Below are 25,124 nucleotides of genomic sequence, written 5' to 3' on the forward strand. Positions count from 1 at the left end.
TGTTTCAGGGCTATTTGGCCCTTCGTCAGTGAGTGGGTAGGTACCCGAGTGATGCAATGATGGCAAAAACAGTTATGAAGTATAACTCCACAATATGAGAGATGCCTGATGGTGTATGATGTATTTAGACTAAGGCGCATTTAGGGCTAGAGCCTCAAGCTGCGAACAAATTTAGACTATGTATATAAAGTGCTTAGCATCATAATACACAGCCATTTCTGAATAAACAGAAAATTTTTAGTGCAATATCATGGCAACTAGTAGTGCAATATCATGGCAACTCGTTGTGAAGGCATTCACAATATGAGATATAACCTAAAACGATGCCACCTTAAAAATTTTCTGTTTATTCAGAAATGGCTGTGTATTATGATGCTAAGCACTTTATATACATAGTCTAAATTTGTTCGCAGCTTGAGGCTCTAGCCCTAAATGCGCCTTAGTCTAAATACATCATACACCATCAGGCATCTCTCATATTGTGGAGTTATACTTCATAACTGTTTTTGCCATCATTGCATCACTCGGGTACCTACCCACTCACTGACGAAGGGCCAAATAGCCCTGAAACAGTGCTGTCTGGGTGGTGGTACCTATCTGAGAATAAGTAACACTAGTCTTCTCCTTAGGTGAAGCGTTACTTATTCGAAGTAGTGCAATATCATGGCAACTCGTTGTGAAGGCATTCACAATATGAGATATAACCTAAAACGATGCCACCTTAAAAATTTTCTGTTTATTCAGAAATGGCTGTGTATTATGATGCTAAGCACTTTATATACATAGTCTAAATATGTTCGCAGCTTGAGGCTCTAGCCCTAAATGCGCCTTAGAAAATTTACATATAATGAACTGCTTTCGAGAGACCTGGGTACGCATTGTTTGCGTACCCAGGTCAATAGAGCTGACGCTGTAGAAAGCACGAATTAAGAGCTAAATGGATTAAGAATTAATCACTTTAGCTTTTTATAGCTAAAGGGTTTAATTCTTAGGAGCATTCCACAATATAGTGTTGCCTTTATTGTACCAAGAAGTTGCGCTGGTGAACTGCTTTGGTAAAGATTAAGGCATATTCCCAATACGGCATTGGCTCTGGTCAACCTGTTTTCTATTGTAAGCGCCCTATTAGAGAATTAGGAGAGTGATTTTCCTTTATCCTGGAAATTCATCCATTTTTTTGCAGAATTCAGTCATCCATGCTTTCACTAAATTTCACCTGTGTATATATGGAAGGAACAAGTGGTCCCTAAATCAGTTTTGTTTTAGCTGCTGCGCAAGTAACCTTATAATGTTTAAGAAGAAATCCTTGAGTTTAGTGGGAAAAGTGGAAGTGCTTAATAGTGTAGATCGGGGCGTTAAAAAAAAAAGAAAGAAATCACTTTAAAATTTGGTATCCCTGGAAAACTGTGTTTCGATTCTCAAAGTGTTTGAGGAAATGGGACCCAGTTGGAAGCATGTGAAATTATGCCTGTATGAAGATGTAGATGAAGCCATTTTAAAGTGAGTGAAGTTGATTTGAGACAAAAACATGCTGATATCATTAATAAAAGAAAAAGACTATGGAGTATGCATCTTTTCTGGGGCATAAAACATTCTTAGCCAATTCTGTTTGGGCTGGACAAATTTAAAAAGCACCATGGCTTACTCGAAAAAGTTATTTCTTGTGAAAGTGGAGTTGTAATTGAAGAAGGCTGTACTCATTGGAAAGAAACAGCTTTGAAAAAAAATTATGGAGGACTATGAGCCCATTACTTCACCCACATTAACCTGTTTCTGGACGTTGATGAAACAGGTCTATTTTTTAAATGTTTTCCGAAAAAGACACTGACTTTTAAAGGTGATAAATGTGTAGGTGGTAAAAATAGTAAGGAGATAATTACAGTCTTGGTTGGTGCAAATATGGCTGGTAATGAAAAACTGAAGCTTTTGGTAATATGCAAAATAGTTAACCCCGATGTTTCAGTGGAGTAAAGTCATTAGAGTTGGACTACAACAAAAAAGCTTGGATGACAAGTGAAATTTTTGAACAGTGGATTTTAAATTTCATTAGAAAGATGATGAAAAAAAACCAGAAAAATCATTTTGATTGTCGACAACTGCCCTGCACACCTTCACTCAGTAATTTCTAAACTTACACATGTGAAGCTTGTTTTCTTCCCTCCAAATACCTCGTCTAAACTGTAGCTAATGGACAATGGACCAAGGCATTATCAAGAATATGAAAATTCTCTACCACGTACTGAAAAAAATTATACTCAAAATAGAAACCAACCACCCTATAGATTTGTGAATGTGCATATCAGAGGTGGCGAAAGTGTGGAGTCAAGATGTGACGGAAACAACGAGTAAGAATTGTTTCACAAAAGCAGGTTTTGCTAAAATGCCAATTAACAGTGATGAGAGGGATGAACTGCTACAAGACATTGAGCAATCTTGGGAAGAACTCCAAGTGACAGGTTGGATCAGTGGAGAAATTCTTGAAGAATTTTTACTATTTGATAACGATGTTAGAGTAGCTGAATATCTGAGTGACTCCAACATTTTGGAGAGTATGCAAAGAACTAGTGACAATATCGACAATGAGTTGGATGAAAATGAGGACAATATTAAACCTTCCAAACATGAAATGTTGACAGCATTTGAAACTTTGTGTCGAGGTCTTCAGTGTGAATAAAATGTGCCAGAAAATATATGAGTGCTTAAACAAATGGGAACGTTTTTATGAACAATATTTAGTATTATCCCGTGTACAACAAAAAAGTAACCAAATATTTTACGACATAATTCTTAGAAGTGTACCAAAATAATTGTTAAAACAAATACCAAAAGACAATGGAAGGAAAAATATTGATTAAGATTATTATAAAATAATCTTATGTACTAATTTCAGTAAGAATTATGAATTAATTATGCTTTTATTATTATTTTATTAGAAAAAAACTTACGATACAAATTTTGATTAATTTAGTACCGTTATTCTCAATATAAATAAACTTAATTGTTGACTAGAATATCCCTAAGAATAACATTCCAAATAAATTTTGGTTTTACTTTAATAGAATTAGAAAGCTTAATAATCGTCTGCTCTTGTTTTAGGCCACATAAGAATCTTTTGGTTTGTTGCTGTCGGACTAAAAGAATCCAGATGAATCAGGAATATAGAGTTCCTTGGGTAGCTTTTGATGAACTTTAGATTCTAAAATTTTTCTTATAAGTAATTTGGGTGAAAGAGTGAAAGTCAGTGAGAACTTATAGGCTAGACTAATCACATTATAAACATCCTTTAGTAAATTATATCACTATTGAATTCAGTAACAACAAATAATGCAGTTCCTACATGCTGAACATGACTTCTTTGTAACTTTCCACATTCATTCTCTTTCTAGTTCATTAGTGTATTCTTCTTTTGCTGAGTGCTGATATTTTTAACTGTTCCTAATGGATTACTAGGTTTACGAGTTCACAAATTTTCTGCAAAAGAGAGAGGACTCTATCTTCCTTTACAGTAAAGTTGGCTTTAACATGGAAACTTTATTCTAGTGTTAAAAGGGTACTATCCTCTAGGAGAGCTCCTGTATTACTTTTAGTCATATTTATGTAACGAGAAAGGGATAGCTGCTTAGAGGCACTTACCATTTAGTTATACTAATCTTTTGATCTGAATAAGTGAGGGAGACCAGTTTCTCTAATGTGTTCACAATCACAAACATGGAATATTTATTCCCAGTGCAGTGAAAGACTAACTGTAAACCTACATATTGGTTTTTAGAGATTAAGTAATCATGCAGTAAAAATATCAAGAGTACTATTACATTTTCCAAGAAACTTGTGTTTTTTTTTTTGTCTACCACAGATTTTAATTTTTCATGTCAGTATACATTATTGCTATCAAATTTTTCATTAGAGAAATATTTTAGGTATTTCTGCCAGTTATTGGATGGGCTCGAATATCTGCATAGTCAGGGTATTATTCACAAAGATATCAAGCCAGGCAATCTGCTTCTTACAAACTGCAACACTCTCAAGATATCTGATTTAGGAGTTGCTGAGGTAAGTATAATAAATTTTTCTTTCATTGTTATTGCATATTATATATTTTATTAATATTATGCAATAATACATATATGATGTATAATAAGTAGCATCATATGATAGATGTGTGAAAATTTGCTTTCAGCAAGAGAGTAAATGATTGTTGGAGCAAATTCCATATGGTGTTGTTGAAGTAGTAGTAGTAGTGGCATGTGATGCAAGAAAGCAAATGTATGAGCTTATGCAGCATCAGCCAAAAAAAAAAAAATCACACCATTCCCTCCAAATGCCTGTCCAGTTCCTCCTTAAATTTATTCAACCTATCAACTTCCACAACGACAGATGGAAGTTTGTTCCAATAATTAACCACCCGCTGGCTAAAGGCAAATTTCCGCACATCTATTCTACATCTGTCCTTTCGTAATTTGAATTTATGCTCCCCTTAGGTTCGTAATCTGAACAAGTGGAAGGATCCCATCAGAATTCAGCGTGCTGAACCCATTCAAGGCCTTATACACCTCAGTCAGATCACCGCACAGGTGCCTAGTCTCCAGCCACTGCAATTTGCAGAACTTAAGCCTCTCTTGATAAGAGGATCCCTTCATTCCCCTCACCAATTTTGTTGCCTTTCTCTGTACACGCTCAAGTAAATCTACATCCTTCCTAAAATGAGGCCTCCAGACCTGTACACAGTACTCAAGGCGTGGCCTGACCATTGCCTTATACAGAGGGACAATCACCTCCTTTTCCCTGCTAGCAAAATTCCTATATATCATTGACAAAACCCCATGACCTGCCCTGGCAGCCTGTCTGCATTGCTCAGAAAACTTCATATCTGACTGCACAATTAGTCCCAGGTCTTTTTCATTTTCTACCACCTTAAGTGTAGTACCACACAGTTGGTACGTTTCTCTGGGGTTACTTCTATCCATATATGCAGTACTTTGCATTTATCAAGGTTAAACTTCATTTGCAACTTCTTAGCCCATCTGCCCAAATTATCTAGATCCTGTTGCAGTAGCACACTGCCATTACTGTCATTAACAACCCTGCCAACCTTTGTATCATCTGCAAACTTCGACATTAAGGCTAGACAGATATTAGCTGAGATCAGGTGTGGTGTAGACTGGTCTAGGTGGCTGGGTAGTGGTCACCACTAGGACAGACTGCAAATTTCAGTTATTGTCTAATAGCCATGACATGATAACTGAGTGAGATGGGGCAAATTGTTGGGGGCCACTGGGACCAACACATACCAGTCCACTCCTGGAGGGGATAGACAGATGATGTGGGTCTTTTTTTGGCTGAAGCTGTGTAAGCTTGCTTTCTTCATTTATTTGCCACTAATAATACCAATACGAATAAATAATAAAAGTATTGAATTAATAGTACAGAACAGTACTTTTCATGATGGGATTTTGATGCTTACCATGAACTGTATATTTTTAAAATATGGCCTCAGATTTTATACACTTATATTCAAGTGTATAAGTTGACCTTTTGAATCCCTAAAAAGACATCTGAAAATTTAGTCATTGAAATGTATGCCGATGAGCCAGAACATTATGACCACCTATCTAATATGATGTTGGTCCTCTAGGTGCAGCCAAAACAGCTCGTACCCGGTGAGGCATGGATGCTAGAAGATTTCTAAATGTGTCTTGTGGTATCTGGTACCAACACGTAACCACAGATCCTTTAACTCCTGTAAAGTCTATGGTTGAGACGCCGCAGATTGGAGTTGCTGTTCCAACACAAACCACAGATGCTCGATGAGATTGATGTCTGGGGAATTTGGAGGCCAAGACAATACCTGGAAGTCTTCCTCATGTTCCGTGAACCAGTCTCGAACAATCTGGGTGGTGTGGCATGGCGCATTATCCTGCTGAAAGACGACACCGCCAGAGGGGAAGACCGTTGCCATGAAAGGGTGTACCTGGTCGGCAATGATGTTTAGGTAGGTGGTAGACGTCAGAGTGCCTGGCACATGGATGACTGGACCCACGGTATCCCAGCAGAACACATGGAACTCGGCTGTCCACGTGGTGCAACATAAAATGTGATTCATCGCACCAGACGACCTTCTTCCAATTACTCAAGGTCCAGTTTTGATGCTCGTGTGCCCATTGTAGGTTCTGTTGCTGGTGAACCGTGGTTAGCATGGGCACTCGTAGTGGCCTGCGGCTACGCAGCCCCATTTTCAGCAGGGTTTGATGTACTGTGCATTGTGACCCATTACTCCTGTCACCAGCATTCCAATTACCAGTGAGTTGCACCACAGTCGCTCTTCTGTTGCCACGTACTATCCGGGAGAGCCTTCACTCCCCTTGAGCATCGATGAGCGTGGTTGTCTAACACCTTGCTGGCAGTTCGTGGGTTTCCTCTCCTCGGACCACTTTTGGTAGGTCCCATCAGCCATGCCGTTTCGGATATGCTCCAACCCAGTCGTCTGGCCATTACAATTTGGTGTTTGTCAAACTCGCTTAAGTCTGCTGCCTTTCCCATCTGAAGAACAAGAGTAACACTGATTAACAGAGCTCAGTATCAGGCTGTGTTCCAGCCTGTGCATGCCCTGTAGTTCACCTGCATTGCTTTGATTTGCATAATGACTCGCTGGTCAAAATATTCTGGCTCATTGGTGTATACACAAGAGTATAAAAATCCTTAGCTTGAATTAAAGGCAGCTGCTTAGGATTAGAAAAACATGGATTAATAGATATATTTACATTACATTTATTTTTATACAAATATACATTGTTGCTCACCTTTTAAAACCTAAGAATTTGTTTCATTTTTTTTTTTTTTTTTTTTTAAATTAGAGATGAGAACAGTTCAACAGTTATGTTTTCAGGTTTACTTTTTAAGTTCTTGAAAAGAACCACTATGTGAGATGCTAAAGATGTCTTCAAAATGGGGCTGATTGTAAATATGACAAAAATCTTTTACACCAGAATAGGTGATATATACACCAGAATATACAGTAATTTATTAACTGTAACTCATATTAATATGGAGGAGGGAATAGTACTTTTATGTACCATCTAAATAAACAGATAATAATACTGCTTATTATCAGAATCTGCTCAGATAATAATACTGCTTGTTATTATTATACAAGGAATATGTGTATCTGTTTGAAATTTCATTAATATAGTTCAGGTACAAATGTATAAAAAATAAGTTTGTAACTCTAAAGGCATGTAACTGGTTATTTTGTTTCTTTGTTAGGTGTTGGTTTCTGTTATAGACATCTGAACTGATAGTGCATATGAAAAGGTTCTTCTCTTTTTTGGTGATTCCCTTCTACTTCTCTCTCTCTCTCTCTCACACTTTAACTCGGGAATTTTTTTTTTTTTTTTTTTTGGCTGGTGCAGCATAAGCCTCAGGCTTCCTTGCACTATATCGCTGGTAGTAATAATAATAAAAGGTATCTGTCTTGATACAGGGTGCTTTGTTTTTTGGCTTAGAGAAGTGTTTGGAAAGTGTTCAAAGACATTATTATTAACTACCTGAGCAAATTTGAGCTGTGTTACAAAATTTGTAGAAATGTGTTATTGATAAGTAGCAGTGGTTTATGAGATGGTATCTCTATCTCTTGTGAAAACATGAAAGTCTCCACGAATGTAACAACCTCCCCCCCCCCAGTTGCCTGGATTATGGTGTTTATTATATCACCTGTTCTGTTATCACCTATTCCGGTGAAAAAGTTTTTTGTCCTTCATTATATTTATGATCAGCCCCTTTTTAAAGACATCTTTGTGATTATATTTCAGAGCATGAGGGGGGACTATTTATCATGCCAATTTTGCCTGCTCTGCTATTGCAGAACATTATTAGTGTGAGCAGAATGTGAATTGTAATCCATGTTATAATGTTGAAATTTAGGACCATGCACATGATGCCCCCTCCCTCATCATTCCAGGTTAGAAGCATTCCATATAGCTGTGGTATTAGTCATAATTGTGGAACCTGCACACACATCCTGTTATGGAAGTGGTCATTTTGAACATGATGAGATATACCACACGAATAACCTGGAAACATCGTCCTATCTCTACAAAGTTCATCAGCTGTTGTTTGTTTGTTTGTTTCTTCTTCCCCCACCCTCCTTTCACTGCCCAAAATTAGTATTAGTTTGGTTTAGCATATGCCCGTATGTTACACCTCCACAGGATTTAATGATGCATGTATTACCTTCTTGTCTAAGTTGATAAAGGGGTACATTGCTCTGAAAGCTACTTGGTGTATATTCGTTTTAGCACTCTTAGTCTTTCTATTTTATCGTGTTTAGTATATTTAATATTAAATTTATATTTAGTATATTGATAAATATACTAAATATAAATTTAATAGAAACTATTGAAATATTTTATTAAAATAAAATATTTTAATAGTTTCTGTATATTTTTAATAAAGTTTTATTAATGTGTTATTGATTGTAGTAATATTATTTTCAGTATGCTTATTCCAGATGCTCAAGGCCTTTTTGCTAATACTTTTCATAAACTAGTTCATAAACCTGCTGATCTTGTAACAAAGGCCGACCGGGCTAGCCGGGTGGGTAAAGTGCCTGCCTGGCAACCCAAAGGTCGCGGGTTCGATTCCCGCCTCGGGCTTGGATCAGAGTACTGCAAAAACCTTGAGAGGTGCATTATGGCCACAGAAGCCTATGCGCCAACAACTACCAAAAAAAAAAAAAAAAAAAAGAAAAAAAGTGTAACAAAGACAAAGGCTCTTGAACATAGCCTAATTTGTTCAACACTATAGTACACTGACCCTGTCTGCTGGGAAGACAACACCCCACTTTCTACACGAAGAACTAAGGGCTTAAATACAGTCCAAGGCAGTGGCCACTGGACAAACACATTGCAATATAGTTGTCATCTTAAAACATATCTCCATAGTGACTTCGTCAACAACATAGGAAAGCAGGCTGCCATGGCCAGTTGTGCAATTGGCAGTCTTGGCAGTAACACAGCAAAAAGGCCTAAGGACAGAAGTTGATCTGCCGATAACACCTTATTACTTAAATTAAGCACCACTTGCAAAGCATCACTAGAAGCATTGTTTACATCTGTGAACAATATAATAATTATGAGCTTCGCAAACAAGGGTGTTAAATTTCCCTTGCAGGCGAGAATGATAAATCTCAGATTCATGTGCTGCTTGGCAGGGTGGGCTTAAGGCACGATCGAGCGGTTCCCCTGAACAGGGTGCCAAAATTTAGGCGGCACAAAATGCCCCAAAAATTCTCTAATTTCCTGTAAATTTCAAGTCGGAGAGGGTGCACCAAAAAATCTCGCACAGGGTGCTGATAGACCTGAAGCTGCTTCTGCTGCTTGGGCATATAAAACTTGAATCAATGGCAAAAAAATTGTGTGATGCACCCCGCCTGTAAGAATCTGCATATTTCTGGCTTGTTATAGGAAATATTCTGTAGTCTGTAATGTAGATGCCAATCCATATACTTAGGGTACCCAAACTATACTACCACCAAGCAAGTTGCATATAATGATCTGATAATGGGGCTTATAGTGGAAACCTCTGGGAATAACATGTGCTGACTTACATCTTATCTCATTCTCACCAACAAGAGAAATTTAATTCAGAGTACAGCTATGGGTGCTCCAGTAAGTGCTCCCATACCTAATATTACCATGGGCGCCCTGGAGGAAGAACCATTTTTGAATTTGCCCGTTAGGCTCCAATGAAGATGTATGATAGGTTTTCAGTCTTTTCCCAGGGTCAAAGGAGCTGCTCCTTCAATATTTCAATTCTGTGTTCTCTTATGTCTCTTTTACTTTGTTGTTAGAGGTGGATCATGGTCTCCCATTTCTGGATGTCTAAATTCAGCATGTGGGTTCCCGTTTCATGGGCTCTGGGTGCCAAGTGTTATTGTGATCAAGTGATTCTTGGAGCAATTTACAGAGTGTTTTCTCACTGTGACAGTTTTCCTTAAGTTTTAAAAGTTTCCCTTATGTTCTAGTTAAGCGAAAACTTATTCTTACATTTCTATTTTCAGAAAGGAAAATCACAGTTCTTTTTTTCCTTTAAACTAACACTAACTTTTATACCGCTTGGTCACTCTAGCGGCACTACTCCTGCCTCCTTTAATGGCTTCTTCCAGGTTAATAGCCCTGGGGCTATTCCAGGGCTGAAGGAGCAAGGATAGATAACAACATGTTTCTACCTATAGAGCAATTGAACTTAAGACATGAGAAAAATGACATCGAAAATGACTTGACTCAACCAGAGAGGTTGAAAACAACCACATAAATGTCAGCATTCCTAATTTTGCATTCTTTATAAGACTGAGTGAACTATTGCCCTTCCTTGTGCAGAAATGCATTGAGTCTGCTGTGGGTTCTCCAAAATCAGTAAGGTGACTCCAGTCTGGCATTGTGGTAGAGACTACTCAGTCCCAACATTCTGAAAAGCTATTAAAGATGACAACTTTTGGTGGACATTCAATAAACGTTACTCTCCATGCCACCTTAAATTCCTCAAAGGGGGTAATAACAGAATGGGACTTATTAACTGTAACAAAAGAGGAAATTGCCCAAGAGCTATGTGAACAAAGAGAGTCATTCAAGCAAGTTGAATAATGACTTGAAAAGATGTTGAGAATGATGTTGAAAAGACGTGGTTCTGACAAGGAGCATAATTCTTATTTTTACCTCTCTTAACTTACCAACATCTGTCAAAGCAGGTTATCTCCTTTACCGTGTGTGACCTTTTATCCCAAACCCCATGAGGTTCTACAAGTACTGAAAATATTGCCACTCACAAACTGCATGTCAGGGTGAGGCAGTATGTCCTAATTGTGGATCAAAGGAGCACAACCTAACTGAATGCACCACTACTACTCTTCATTGTCCAAATAGTATGGGTAACCACCTAGCTATCTCCAAAACATGTGAACTATGAAAGCAAGGAAAAAAAAATCCAGAAATATAAAGAAGTGAAGGACAAAGCATTGAGCCTGCTCAAACCATTCAAGACCTTATACACCTCAATCAGATCCCTTTGCAGGTGTCTAGCCTCCAGGTGCTGCAACTTGCAGAACTTAAGCCTTTCTTGGTAAGAGCACCCCTTTGTTCCTCCAATCTCTCCAATCTTGTTGCTCTTCTTTATACTCATTCTAGCAACTCTACACCCTTCCTAAAATGAGGCCTTCAGACCTGTATGCTTACTCAAAGTGTGGCCTGACGGTTGCCTTATACATTGTGATAATCACTTCCTTGTCTATGCAAGCAAATTTGGCAGCCCATCTGCATTTCTCAGAGAGCTTGAAATCTGACTGCACAATTACCTCCAGGTCTTTTTTCATTCTCTGCTTTCCTTGGTGTTGTACCACACAGCTGGTACGTTTCTCTTGGGTTACTGCTACCCATATGCAATGCTTTGCGTTTGTCAATATTAAACTTCAGTTGACACTTCTCAGCCCATCTGCCTAACTTTTCTAGATCTTGTTGCAGTACCATGCTGTCTTTACTGTCATTAACAACCCTGCCAACCTTTGTATCATCTGGAAACTTGGACATTAAGCCCGATATACCTTCATCGATATCATTTATAAATACACAAAACAACAATGGGTTCAGCACCGAACCGTGGGGGACTCCACTAATAACATTAGTCCATGTAGAGCAGTGTCCATTTATTACCACTCACATTTCCCAATCAACCATCCCTTTATCCACTGTAGCAACTTGCCCTTAATGCCATACTGCTCCAATATGTACAGCAGCCTTCCATGTGCAACAGTATCAAAAACTTTCCTGAAATCCAGGTATATAATATAAAAATTATTTTTTGCATCCAGTTCCTTTGTGACTACATCATAATATCCAATCAAATTGGTCAGACAAGACCTCCCCGTAACAAACCCATGCTGTGTTTGAACTATTACTACAGTCCTTATACACCTCAATGATCCTGCATTGCTTCTTTAAACAGTGACTCCATTATTTTCCCCAGAACAGAAGTTAAACTGACAGGTCTATTTGTGAATTGGGGATACATTTGCAATCTCCAGTACATGGGGACCTCCCCTGAATTTAAAGATGCTCTTATAATTATGGCTAAGGGTTTGCTTACTTCCCTCGCTTTTAATATAACTGGATAGATTCCTTCCACCACAGGTTCTTTTTTTTATGTTAACTTCTAGAAGGAATGGGATGAATCATATTGTTCCACTTGATATTGATGTTTCGACTGTTGATGATCCTACTCAGATAGCTGACAAAGTAAATGAGTATGTTGCATCTACATGTATGAATGTAGATGCAACATACTCATTTACTTTGTCAGCTATCTGAGTAGGATCATCAACAGTCGAACCATCAATATCAAGTGGAACAATATGATTCATCCCCTTCCTTCTAGAATTTACATAAGTAAAGAAGTCTTTGTTGTTTTTCTTTGCATCCTTTGCCAAGGATTTTGCCTCTTGTAATCAGTCTTTGCTTGATTACAGACTAGCTTATATCTATCATAGGCTTCTTTGTCGCCTGAAAATTATTTATATGCATCCCATGAATTTTTCTTCTCTGCCACAAGCCTCATTAATTCATCTGACATCCATTTAGTTCCAAATCTTGAACAGTATTTCTTAGTTGGTATGAAAAGCTTAGTAGCTTTCAAGACTCATTTCTTGAAGGCTTCCCATTTACAATTCACTGTTTTTAACATTATCAGTTGATCCCACTGTATGGAATTTAAGAACTGACTGAGACCACTGTAGTCACTTTTACCAAAGCAAAAACCCTTCCCTTTACCCTTGATGGTCGTTACATCTTTAAGTAAATCACACATCAGTACTCTGCGATCACTGTCACCTAGTGGTTCCTTTATCTGCAAATTATTAATGCAAGAATAATCACTGCTGATAATCAGATCAAGATTATAACTCCTGGTTGCCTCTCGAACATGTTGCTGTAGAAAACAATCCTCCAATAAATCCACAGAAGTCTTGCTAGTTTGTGAGTGACCAACCCACAAGTTCTATTCAATATCCGGAAAGTTAAAATCCCCCATTACAAGACATTCAGAATTACTGGCCCACTCTATTTGTCTGCACAATTGTTCCCTGTGCTCAACAGAATCATTAGGCCTATAACACACTCATACTCTCATTTTCCCTTGGCCATTTTCCCTTGGCAGTGTTTATGTCACACCAGAGTGACTGAACATTGCATTGTCTACCCATGACAGCTGGATGCATTTCTTAGATTTTGTGTTTCTTAACTGACAGTATAACCCCTCCTTCTTCCTATCCTGTGCACCCTTTCTGTACCCATTGTACCCACCAAATTCCAATTCTGCACTGCTTATATCTGTGTGACACCAGGTCTCTGGTATCCCAACAATATCTGCCTTTGATATGTTGACCAGCACTTCAAATTCATTAAATTTATTTATGTATTTTAGCATTGGTGTACTTGCAAGTTTGCACACACCTGTTCTTACTCTTAGTTACCCTAACACAGCCCATGTATTTACTTGTTCCATGATGACTTCTAGTTCTTGAAATCCCCAGCAGCCTGCTCTTCACAGTGCTTCACATTCCAATAGAAGTAGTGCAAGAATTACTCTTGCCTCTGCCTGCGGCTACTGTTAATCTTTTTTTTTTTTCTGTGAATTCCCCCAAGTTAGCAGTTTTCCGACCCACCTAACACTGCCTCCAGAGCATCAACAAATATTCTTGCACCCTTTCTATTTAAGTATATCCAATCCCTGTAGAAGCAGTCTCTTCTGTTAGCAACTACAGACCATGCTGAAAAAAATTCTATTCCATGAGCGCACAGTCTCTTCAGGGCCAAATTGATTGACAAGGCTCTCATCATGTACTCCCTCCTGTCGTGTCTGGGCAGAATTGCAGACACTCAAATTTAACACTAACTCACGACTTTTTTTTAACATTGACTTGTATTTGTTAAGCAAATCTGCAGATCTCTTACTCTTAAGGTCATTAGTGCCAATATCACCTTTTGTGCCCTTAAAAGATGATATCTGCTCTACAACGCCATCAACTTTTGCCCCTGGCAGACATACCCATGGTCCTGTTCCACCTATCCTTTTTTTGCATAATATATTCGCAATCTCCCTGACAATAGAAACACTGTCAATAACTAGCTCCTGTGAGACCAACGCATTCTGCCTTGGAGATTGCTGCTGTGTGTCCTGACGCACAGGAGTGAGCTCTGGCATTGAGTTGGGAAGATGATAGCTTGATGGGCCCCTCATATTTATTTCATTCGAGGGCTTCCACCCTATATCTCAAGCTCTCATAGATGTCCATCAGAATGCTGAGGTGGCGCCTAATTTCTTCACACTCTCTACACCTAAGGCATCCTCCTCGGCTAGATCATGTCCTGTTCCAGAAAGTTCCGCAAACATTTCACAAGTTGCATATTTTTTTAAAATTGGCCCCTTCGTTCCTCGGAGGAGAACCGAATTTTGAAAGCCTTCAATACAACTTGGCAATATTCTTCAGGACATTCATTCTATCGGTTTGAGGGGACGTCGACGTGGGCACCTGTACGTGGTGAGGGGACCTCCCAGCGACGCTGCTGGACTTCCAGACTAGCATCACTGGGATCTAACGCCCATACCTTGGTTCCAGGGTTACATCTTTGGAATCTGGCGTGTGCAGCCATGCGCCGCAACTCGTGGATTTCGGAAAGGGGGATCCTGGTGGTTGAGGGGCCCAGCCTTAATACACCACTTTGGCCCCTGCTTCGACAAGACGGGAGGTCCCGGACCGGCCCGACTGGGATCAATCGGCGGGTGGTATTTTACTGCTAGGGTCAACTGCGTTCCAATAAGTCTCCCTCCCTATGGTCCTGGGACGGGATAAAGACTTATTGGTAACGTGGGTATGGTGCTCCTAAGCAAACTCGTCATCCCATTCATGTACGCAGTACCTGCTAGTTCACGAGTGGGCGTCCCCTTGTAGGGCTCCGTGGTGGGTGAGGTACTTAGGCATCAGACACTTTCTCTTTACTCATATGAGTAATGTAAATCCAATTTCTTCTGGGGCCCCAACAAGGCCCCTACCTAATCGATCAGATGAGAGTGAGAGCAATTCTGCAAAAAGAGCCAGAACTGAGGAAAAACACCATCTATAACACCGCTTTTCCTCATTCTTCATTTTACCGGAGAGCAGTCAATTGGGAAGATGTCACCCGTCTTTATCCAGAAAGGATTAGAAGGGTTGGCAGGATCACCAAAATCCGTAAAACGGCTGCGTTCTGGTGATCTTTTAATCGAAGCTTCAAGTACAAAGTAAGCAGAAAGAATCCTGAATGCGACATCCATAGGGGGAATACCGATCAGTGTAACACCCCACAAAACTTTGAACTCTTCACGAGGTGTCATTTCAGAGTGGGATCTTCTTCACGTTTCTGAAGAAGAGATCTGCTCTGAATTAAAAGAACAAGGAATAACAGCTGTCAAGCGAATATCCATGCGTAAGGATGGGAATCTCGTCCCTACCCAAGTTCTCATCCTAACATTCAACACCCCATGGCCTCCAAGTTCCATCAAGGCAGAGTACTTAAACTGCCCAGTGAGGATTTACGTTCCAAACCCACTGAGGTGTTTTAAATGTCAAAAGTACAGCCACTCACAAACAGCTTGTCGTGGTAACCCTGCCTGTGCTCGATGTGGTGTTAAAGATCACGAGAGCAAGGAATGTATAGCTCCTAAGCCTATTGTATTAACTGCCAAGGAGAGCACCCTGCATACTCTCGAGCATGCCAGCGGTGGAAGGACGAAAAGGAGATACAAAAATTAAAAACGGAGCTAAACATCTCCTACCCAGAGGCTAGAAAACGCATACAACCAATAAATAGTGGGAAGCCTTCATATGCTCAGAAGGTTTCTGCGAAGTGCACTACTGGTACACAAACAGAGATGACTATACCACCAAGAGAGTCATTCACGCCGATTGCACGCTATTTATTAAGCTCACAAAAGCCCACCAAAAAAACGCAGTCATCTGCTACTCCTATATCCGTACCTCCTAGTGCTCCACCACTACCAAAACAAAGTGGTAAAGAAAAGCTAAAAAGTTCGGAAGAGCCACCCGTAACACCAGAAACAATGGATGTAGAGACTAAGGAGGCACCGGTTGAATCAGTCTTGGAACTCTTTGCGGAGGAAGAAATGGACATGGGACAGCGTCCATTCTTCCCCAAAAAAGATAAATTCAAGACTGACAAAAGTAAGCCCTCAGCACCTCGGAAGCTGCCTGACGGACCCACCAAGCCAAAATAATGGCTAAATTCCTACAATGGAATTGTCGTGGATTCCGGCGAAATACTGATGACATCAAGGCCCTCCTGCAAAAGCACGAGCCAATTTGCTTTTGCTTGCAGGAGACTTATCTAAAGGCAAATGATAACCCCACCATGCATAATATAACACTTTTTCGTAAGGACAGAATTGCAGATGGTCCTGCTCATGGAGGAGTGGCTATCCTTGTGGGGAACCAGACCCCAGTTCAGCCCTTGCTAATTACAACTAGCATAGAGGCTGTTGCAATTCACCTTACAGTGGGATTTCTGTTAACTGTCTGTTCAATTTATTTGCCACGTGGGACTGACATCTCCCAGGAAGACCTCGATGATCTTATAACGCAGTTGCCTCGCCCTTTCTTACTTCTCGGGGATTTTAATGGACATAACACCCTGTGGGGTAGTGCTAACATCAATAGAAGGGGATGAGTCATAGAGCGTATGCTAAATGACAATGACATTTCCCTTCTAAATATTGGAATAAACACTTTCTTCCACATGCCTACCTGTACGTTTTCTGCCATTGATCTCTCTATCTGCTCCCCTTCTCTACTCCCTTCACTCACTTGGGAAGTGGAGGAGAACCCATACGGAAGTGATCACTTCCCTGTGATAACCTCGTTACACAGTGGGAGACCATGTCTTCCTTTCAGGTTACCACGGTGGAAGACTGATCAGGCTGACTGGACTGCCTTCCAACATCAGGCAAGTATTGACTTCAGTACTGTTAGTCAGGAGCCTATCAATGATGCAGTAACGTACATTACAGAAAATATCGTCCAAGCAGCTGCCAAAACCATACCGAAAACATCTGCCCGGTTTGCACCTTTTCCCAAGCCATGGTGGAATCCACAATGCACAGCAGCAAAAAAGGCTCAAAACAAAGCGTGGGGGATATTCCGGCGATATCCTACCAATGTTAATCTAATAGCCTTCAAGCGTGCACGAGCCAAAGCACGCTACATTTGCCGTCAGAGTCAAAGGGAATCATGGATCTGTTTTACATCATCAATAACCAGTCTACCAACTCTAAGGTAGTCTGGGATAAAATCCGAAAAATGAAGGGAAAATATACATCCCACCCGTCATCGATCCTAGACTATAATGGATGCACTATTGTAGAGCCCACTGCAATAGTCAATGCTCTTGGGGAAACATTTTCAAACATATCTGGGATATCATCCTATTCCCCAGAGTTTCTGGTCCTGAAACATAAAAGAGAAAAAGAGGTACTAAATTTCACACAGAAAGGTTTTTTTCCCTACAACCTGCCTTTCGCTCTGCAGGAACTAAAAAGAGGCTCTCTATCATTCCAAGGCAAGTGCTGTTGGACCAGATGGCATCCATTATGAAATGCTTAAACATCTGTCACCTGCATGTATGGATCGCCTGCTTGTTCTGTATAACAGAATCTATATAAAACAGCAATTTCTGGATTCCTGGCGCATGGCATTTGTGCTTGCATTTGCGAAGCCAGGAAAGGTTGTTGTTATTGTTGTTATTTGGTTTTTAGGAGCATTAGCAACTAAGGCCATATTGCTCCGGGATATGCGGTGGTCATTCCCTGACCTTTCCGCATCCTCCGTATTTGGTGGTGACGGGCTCGAACCCCGGTCTAATCAAGAAGCGTGTGCTACGCACTGCTGCTCCTTCCCACCTGGCTACGGAGGCGCCTGCCAGGAAAGGATTCTAAACTCCCTACTAATTACCGTCCTATAGCTCTGACTAGCTGCCTGTGCAAAATCCTGGAGAGAATGGTTAATTTTCGATTAATGTGGTATTTAGAATCGAATGATCTCTCCAGCATCCAGTGCCGCTTCTGAAAAAACAGATCAACTCTTGATCATTTAATTAGACTGGAAACATCCATCCGGGATGCTTTCCTAAAACACTTGGTGTCAGTGTTCTTTGACATGGAGAAGGCGTATGACACAACTTGGAGATTTGGCATTTTAAAAGATTTGCATAGCCTTGGTCTTAGAGGGCAACTCCCCATTTTTATAAAAAACTTTTTAGCCAATCGATTTTTCCTAGTTCGTGTGGGATCCTCACTCTCTCGTCCCTTCTGCCAAGAGGAGGGAGTACCACAAGGATCAGTTTTAAGTGTCACGCTTTTTGCCATCAAAATAAATTCCATCACTGAACAACTTCCTCCAACTGTAAACAGTGCCCTCTATGTTGATGACTTTAGCATATTTTGTCAGTCATGCAACATGAGGGTTATTGAAAGACAACTGCAACAAGCCATCAATCGCCTTAATTTCTGGGCACTTGCAAATGGCTTCAGGTTCTCGCCGGAGAAGACCGTTTGCGTACACTTTTGTCGTAAGCGTAATCTTCATCCTGAACCTGAATTAAGGCTCGGACAAAATGCTATTCCAGTAGTGTCAGACACAAAATTCTTGGGACTTGTGTTTGATAAAAAGTTGACCTTTCTCGAACATATTCGTCAACTTCGTACAAAATGCACGAGGGAACTAAATATTCTTTGCTCTCTCTCCTCCACGTGTTGGGGAGCAGACAGGTGCACCCTACTACGTATTTACCGTGCACTTGTACGATCCAAATTAGACTACGGGGCCCAGGTATACTCCTCAGCTAGAGATAGTGTCTTTCGATGGCTGGACCCTGTCCACCATCAGGCTATCCGTATCGCTACTGGAGCTTTTTGAACATCTCCTGTCCAGAGCTTATACGTCGAAGCAAACGAACCATCGTTATCCCTTCGACGTAAGCAGTTGTCTTTAAACTATGCTTTAAAGTTGAAATCCCTGCCACACCATCCTATGTGGACATCCGTTTTTGAGCCACGTTGGGAAAACTCGTACAATACCCGTCAGACTGCCAACCGACCTTTTGGTATTCTTGTCCAAGAGCTAATCAGAGAGTTTAACATCATGGTAGACAAGGTTGCACAAACACCAAAAGAAACTCTTCCACCCTGGCATGCTCATACCCCATCGTGCGACTTTTCCCTTAAGAAATGGGTAAAGTCTGAGACCTCATCATCTGTCTACCAGCAGCTCTATTCTGCACACCGAGCTGAGTACTCAGACTTCCTGCCCGTTTACACAGACGGCTCGAAGTCTGAATCGTGCGTAGGATCTGCTGTTGTGTTTCCGGACACTATAATATCTCAGCATATACACTGCAGAGCTGTAGTATGCTATAGAGCTAGCCTTGGATCACATTCGAACTTGTCAATGCCAAAGTTCAATTATATATTCTGACTCTTTGAGTGTATTACAGGCTTTATTATCTCTGAGACACAACTCTCATCCAGTTCTCTGTCGGGTTCAGCAGAAGATACATTCTCTTCATGAATACAAGTTTGATATCTGCTTCTGCTGGATTCCTAGCCACATTGGGATAAAGGGAAATGAGTTGGCTGACACTGCAGCCAAATCAGCAACACCCACTAATAATTGTTGCCTGTCAATACCCTATACAGACTACAGGCAAATAATACGCAACAAGATATACGCCCAATGGCAAGAACTATGGCATAGAGAGAGAACAAATAAATTATACCAAATAAAGCCTGTAATAGAAACATGGCAGTCTAGTCTGCGCAGGAAGTTGTTCTTGCTCGACTCCGCATAGGACACAGTCATCTGACACATTCTTTTCTGCTGAGGGCAGATGACCCTCCAATTTGCGAGTCTCGTGACACCGTTTTAACTTTAAAGCATATTTTAATAGATTGCGTTCGTTTTACCCATGTTCGCAATATACATTTTACCGCTTTTACCCATCCGACTGAGCCTCATACACTCAGTCAGATTTTATCAGACAACGACCATGTGTCGGCAGTTTTTATGTTTTTACAAGGTATTAATATATACACACATATATAAATAACAATTTGACAAGGTAACCTTTTTAAAGGTTACCAGAATTTATCTTTGATGATATTTTAATCGTTTCCTGGCGCAGTATAACCTTAGTTGTTTTTGCGCCAATAAAACCAAAATCAAATCAAATTTGAGGGGACGGTTACCCCAATTTATACAAAACTTCCTATGCCACAGAATGTTTCAGGTTAGATTTATGAACAATTTATCTGCAGGGTTCCATCTTCGATGCAACACTATTTACATTAAGAATTACAAACATTGCACAGGATGTGCCAAAAACAGTTGCATCATACATTTGCTGATGACCTCATTATTTCTTGTCAGTCACAAACTATGAATACCATTGAAAGGTAACTACAAATTTTAATAGCCAAAATAGAATCATGGGTAGTATGGAATGGATATTCTCTAGCAGAAGAGAAATCCCCTGCAGTTCATTTTTGTAAAAAATGTAAATTACATTCGGATCCAGAAATATATTTAAAAAACAACCCAATCCCTCTTGCCAACAATTTTTGTTTATTGTACTTATACTTAAGCTTATAAGTTTATCTTCGAATGGCTTTTCTAAACAAAATTGAACATCTTAAGAGCCATCTCTGCCATTTCCCGGTATACGTAGAAGCTCCCTCTTATGCCTATACAGAACCTTAATTTGGTCCTGCCTAGATTATGGATCACGTGTCTATGATTCTGCAAGGAACAGTTCTTTATTATGGCTGAATACTATCCACCATAGTGCTCTTAGGATAGCTTTGGGAGTCTTCACAAAATCTCTGGTCCACAGCATGTATTTTGAGGCAAATTAACCCTCACGCATCTCAGAATAAAATCCTTATTGTGTCTAACCATACAGCAAAAATGAAACGTATTCCGTCTCACCCCAGCTGGAATGTCTGTTTGGCCCTCAGCGTACTATACTATACCATACCATACTACTGTAAACCTAATGAAAACCACCCTGCAGGTCTTTGATTGCTCAGTTGGGATATTAACTTCCAGCATATCCTCCAAGTTGTTGCTACTCCTGAACTTCCGTGGAATCAATTCTCACCTCTTTTTGAAAATTTTTTTCTGAGATAGAGAAAATGCTCCCTAGCAAACAGCAACTTTTAGCAACTACATGAAGCACATACTTTGGCGGAAAACCCTGAGAAACTACATATCTGTACTGATGGTTCCAAAATGACACTGCTGTTGGTGCTACAACAGTTTCTTCTATCTTCTCAGTAGCTATGTCTCTTCCTACTGAGTGCAGTATCTGTATTGCAGAATTGTTTCCAATTAAATTAGCCCTAGATAACATAAGCAACTAGCCTTTCAAGCAAGCTCTGATATATACAGACTCCTTAAGTGCAGTCGTTGCCATTCAGTCAAATTTGCCATTATCTCTCAAAGCAAGCTACCTGAACTTAAAAGATCTTACGGAACAGTCTGTATGTCCACGCTATCCCTGCCTCACTTGTAGCCTTCAGCATCTCTCCGTTTATCTCATCTTTACTAGCAGACTTTCCTGTGTTGATGTATTTCCTTGCCTGCACTATATCATTCCACATCAAGTCTGTCTGGACGCTCTCCGTATCTTCTCTTTCATTCCCTCTTTTATGATCAACCTGCTTTTGTCCCTTTTGCTGGCTGTCATGCACATTCAACAGATTTTCAAAAATACTTCTTCCATATTTTTCTTATCTCTTCATCTTTGGTTATTAGGTTCTCATTCTCATCCATCAAGTATTTGCTCTGTTCCCCATTTCTTCTCCTATTCCTCACCATACCATACAGCATCTTTTTATTATATTCTGTTGTAGAGTTTCACTCCATTCTGCCAACCACAGTCTTCTCTCCTTGTTAACTATCCTCTTGGCCTCTCTCTTCACGGTTTCACATCTCTCTTTATTCTCATCATTTCTGTTCTGGAAGTAGGTTCTGAATGCATTATTCTTGATTTTCACAGCCTCTCTCTTGTTCTCTCATTCCACCACGGGGTTTCTTTCCATCTCTTTCTATTGCTTATCCTTCTGAAAACACCCGCTCTGCCAGTCCTAGTATACAGTCTTTTAATGCTTTCCATTCTGATTCCACGCTGTTCACCACTGTTTTAGGTACAACCTTCCTGAACTCTTCTCTAACATTGCCCCTTTTCCCTCTTCTTTCAACTTTCACAGCCGTAGTTTTCTCTCTCTTGTTATTTTGATACTCTTCGGTTTAGAGAATCTTAAAAGTCCAACAACTAACCTGTGATCACTACTCAGGGAGACAGTAGGAATGATCCTGGCATTCACTAGTCTTCTGTGTTGCTCTTTATCCAATGAGTATATAGTTAAGAAGGGATTCCTGTTGACCATCCCAACCGTATCTTGTCACTTTTGACCTTTTCTCTTCTTAAACCTGGTGTTTCCTATGACCAAGCTGTTCTGTAAACAGAAATCCAACAGCCTGTCACCATCATCATTCCTAGGTCCCCAACCATGTGGACCCATAGTGTATTCTAGTCCTTGTCTCTCCACTCCGACTTTTGCATTTAGGTCACCCACAATGACTATATCTCCACCTGTGATGTTCTCTTCAAGCTTGTCCTTAAACTCCAGCTTCTCCATTTCTTAGCAACCAGTTTGCGGTGTGTAACATTGTATGACCTTCAATGTTTTGCTGTCATTCATTTACAGTTTAATTGACATGAGGCTGTCACTGATATTATTCACCTCTAGTAACCTTTCCTTAATCCTGTGATCTATAGGTGCCTCCGTAGCATGGTGGGAAGGAGCAGCAGCAGTGCGTAGCACACGCTTCTTGATTAGACCGGGGTTCGAGCCCGTCACCACCAAATATGGAGGATGCGAAAAGGTCAGGGAATGACCACCGCATATCCCGGAGCAATATGGCCTTAGTTGCTAATGCTGCTAAAAATCAAATAACAACAACAACAACTGTGATCTATAATATAGGTAATAGCCTCCTCGTAATGCTCTACATCCATTTCCTTTCCATTTTAATTCACTCAATCCAACTATGTTTATTTGTTTGTCCTTTAAGATGTCCACACACTCCTCAATTTTTCCTGACAATGTCATAATATTGAGTGTGGCTAGTTTAATATATGTCGTCATCAGGCTTGTTGGCATCTCAGATACCACCAATAAGATCAGCTGTGTCATGTTCGAGCTTATTAGTTTTGAGGCTTCTTTTTCTATTGAAGGCAATAAATTTAAGCTGCCAATCTGCCAAACCTGTCACAGCCATATAGATGTGGTAGCTCTTATTTAATTGTGAAGCTTCCTCATGATGTTGCAGTTCTATCCATGTATATACTAAATCAAGAACTTTAGCTTGTGTCTTGATATTCCCTATCTCCTTCCCCCCAGATAATTCAAATAACCCTTCAACCGTTATCTATTATAAAGATGCAAATTAATAAACAATTTTACGCAATTTATGCCGATTTGCTAGTCACCACTGAACAAGCAGGTGGCACTGCTGTAGCTCTTTTATTTCACGAAGGATGAATGAATCCAAATGGTTGACTCTAGAATTATTTTGACCTTGAAATTTACAAAAATTAATAACTCAGCAACAAGTGAGTATTTTAAATACAAATTGGTATCCTGAAAACCTCTATAGTAATGCTATCAAGTAGCACAGCTGTTGTGCTACTTGATAGCATTACTATAGAGGTTTTCAGGATTTCACATTAAGAAGTCCCAGTGACTGATCATAGTTTCTTAAAAATTTATCAACCTTGAAATTTCCTATATTTTTCTGTATTCAAGGATAATAATAGTATATGGTAGCCATTTTGAAAAACGTTCACAGTCGGAAAATGAAAACCACCCTTAGTCCAAAATCTTAACCTATTGCTCGCCAACACTTATTTTATCTAAAATATAACTTCTTTTTGAGCAACATTCCCTAAAACCTTCTTTATTAATTAACTTTATTAGAGCACTAATTTAGCTAGCATACAGCTGGTGCCATCAGTGCCACTTATATATACCAATAATTCTCAAATTTGCCGTTATCTCTCAAAGCAAGATACCCAAGCTTAAAAGTTGGATTATGTATCCCTAATCGGATTAGGCACATTATTTGCCAGAAATTTCATCTCTCGAATAGTCTGTGGTAGTGCTGGCTGATCTTTTTCAGGTGGATGGGTGAGTTTTTTATATTTTTTATAAGTTGAAGAGTGCCACCAAAGAATTAAAAATAAAAAAGTATGCTTATTATATACAAGATGTGATCAAAACGTTCAGGGGCTTAACTAACATTTTTGGAAATGTTGATGCTTACCAGCTATTCAGGTAAAGCTCCTTTGAAGTAGTTTCCTTGACACTGTGTACACTGATTCAAATGCATGTTTATGCATTTTCTGAAAGCATTCGTAATAGGCTTGTTTTGGAATTGTGAATAGTTTGGTCCTTGAGGGTATCACAGACATTCTTTCAGATATGCCAAGTGCTTACTACCTGGGTGTCTAAAACGCTGATGGAACTGATATTTGGGTGACACTTAGACAAGTAGACCTAATTTTGGTGAAGTCTGGTCAGTCTGTGACATCCAGATCCTCTGCTTGCACCTTCATGATGGTGGGACTGTTAGTAACCCTGAGTATAACCCCCCATGTGCAAGTATCGAAATACGGCACCTAGCACACTGTGGGTGACTTGAACACCCAGGTGCAAACCAATGTAAGCAGGAGTCGGGGTGTGGTGCCCACACCACACAGAGGAATGCCACTTCTCTGTGTTACCAGGCAGTACAAGGTGGTAGATGACTCTTATCAGCCAGTGCAATACCACCACTTTGCTTATTGGAGGCTTGAAGTAGTGGAATCCATGTTTAGTCACCCGAACAAAGAACCTACCCCATCTCTTCTATCGTGCAGTTTGTCTTTTGAGGTTATGATGGTCACCATGGTGAGATCCAACCTTCCTTACAT

At 40.0% G+C, this 25,124-nt stretch overlaps 1 protein-coding gene across 2 annotated transcripts in view; it reads left to right on the top strand.

The window, feature by feature from the left end:
- The window catches only part of LOC150078514 (serine/threonine-protein kinase STK11-like), a 272,273-nt gene that overhangs the window by 52,507 nt on the left and 194,642 nt on the right, over positions 1–25,124 (top strand). For both annotated transcript variants that reach the window (XM_090385158.1, XM_090385159.1), the window contains exon 3: positions 3,918–4,050. In XM_090385158.1, coding sequence (XP_090241284.1) covers positions 3,918–4,050 — 133 coding nt within the window. The remainder of the gene's footprint in view (positions 1–3,917; positions 4,051–25,124) is intronic.

Source organism: Mastigoproctus giganteus, chromosome 11, assembly GCF_048544385.1.
Source record: "Mastigoproctus giganteus isolate SK-2022 chromosome 11, ASM4854438v1, whole genome shotgun sequence".
Classification (NCBI taxonomy): Eukaryota; Metazoa; Arthropoda; class Arachnida; order Uropygi; family Thelyphonidae; genus Mastigoproctus; species Mastigoproctus giganteus.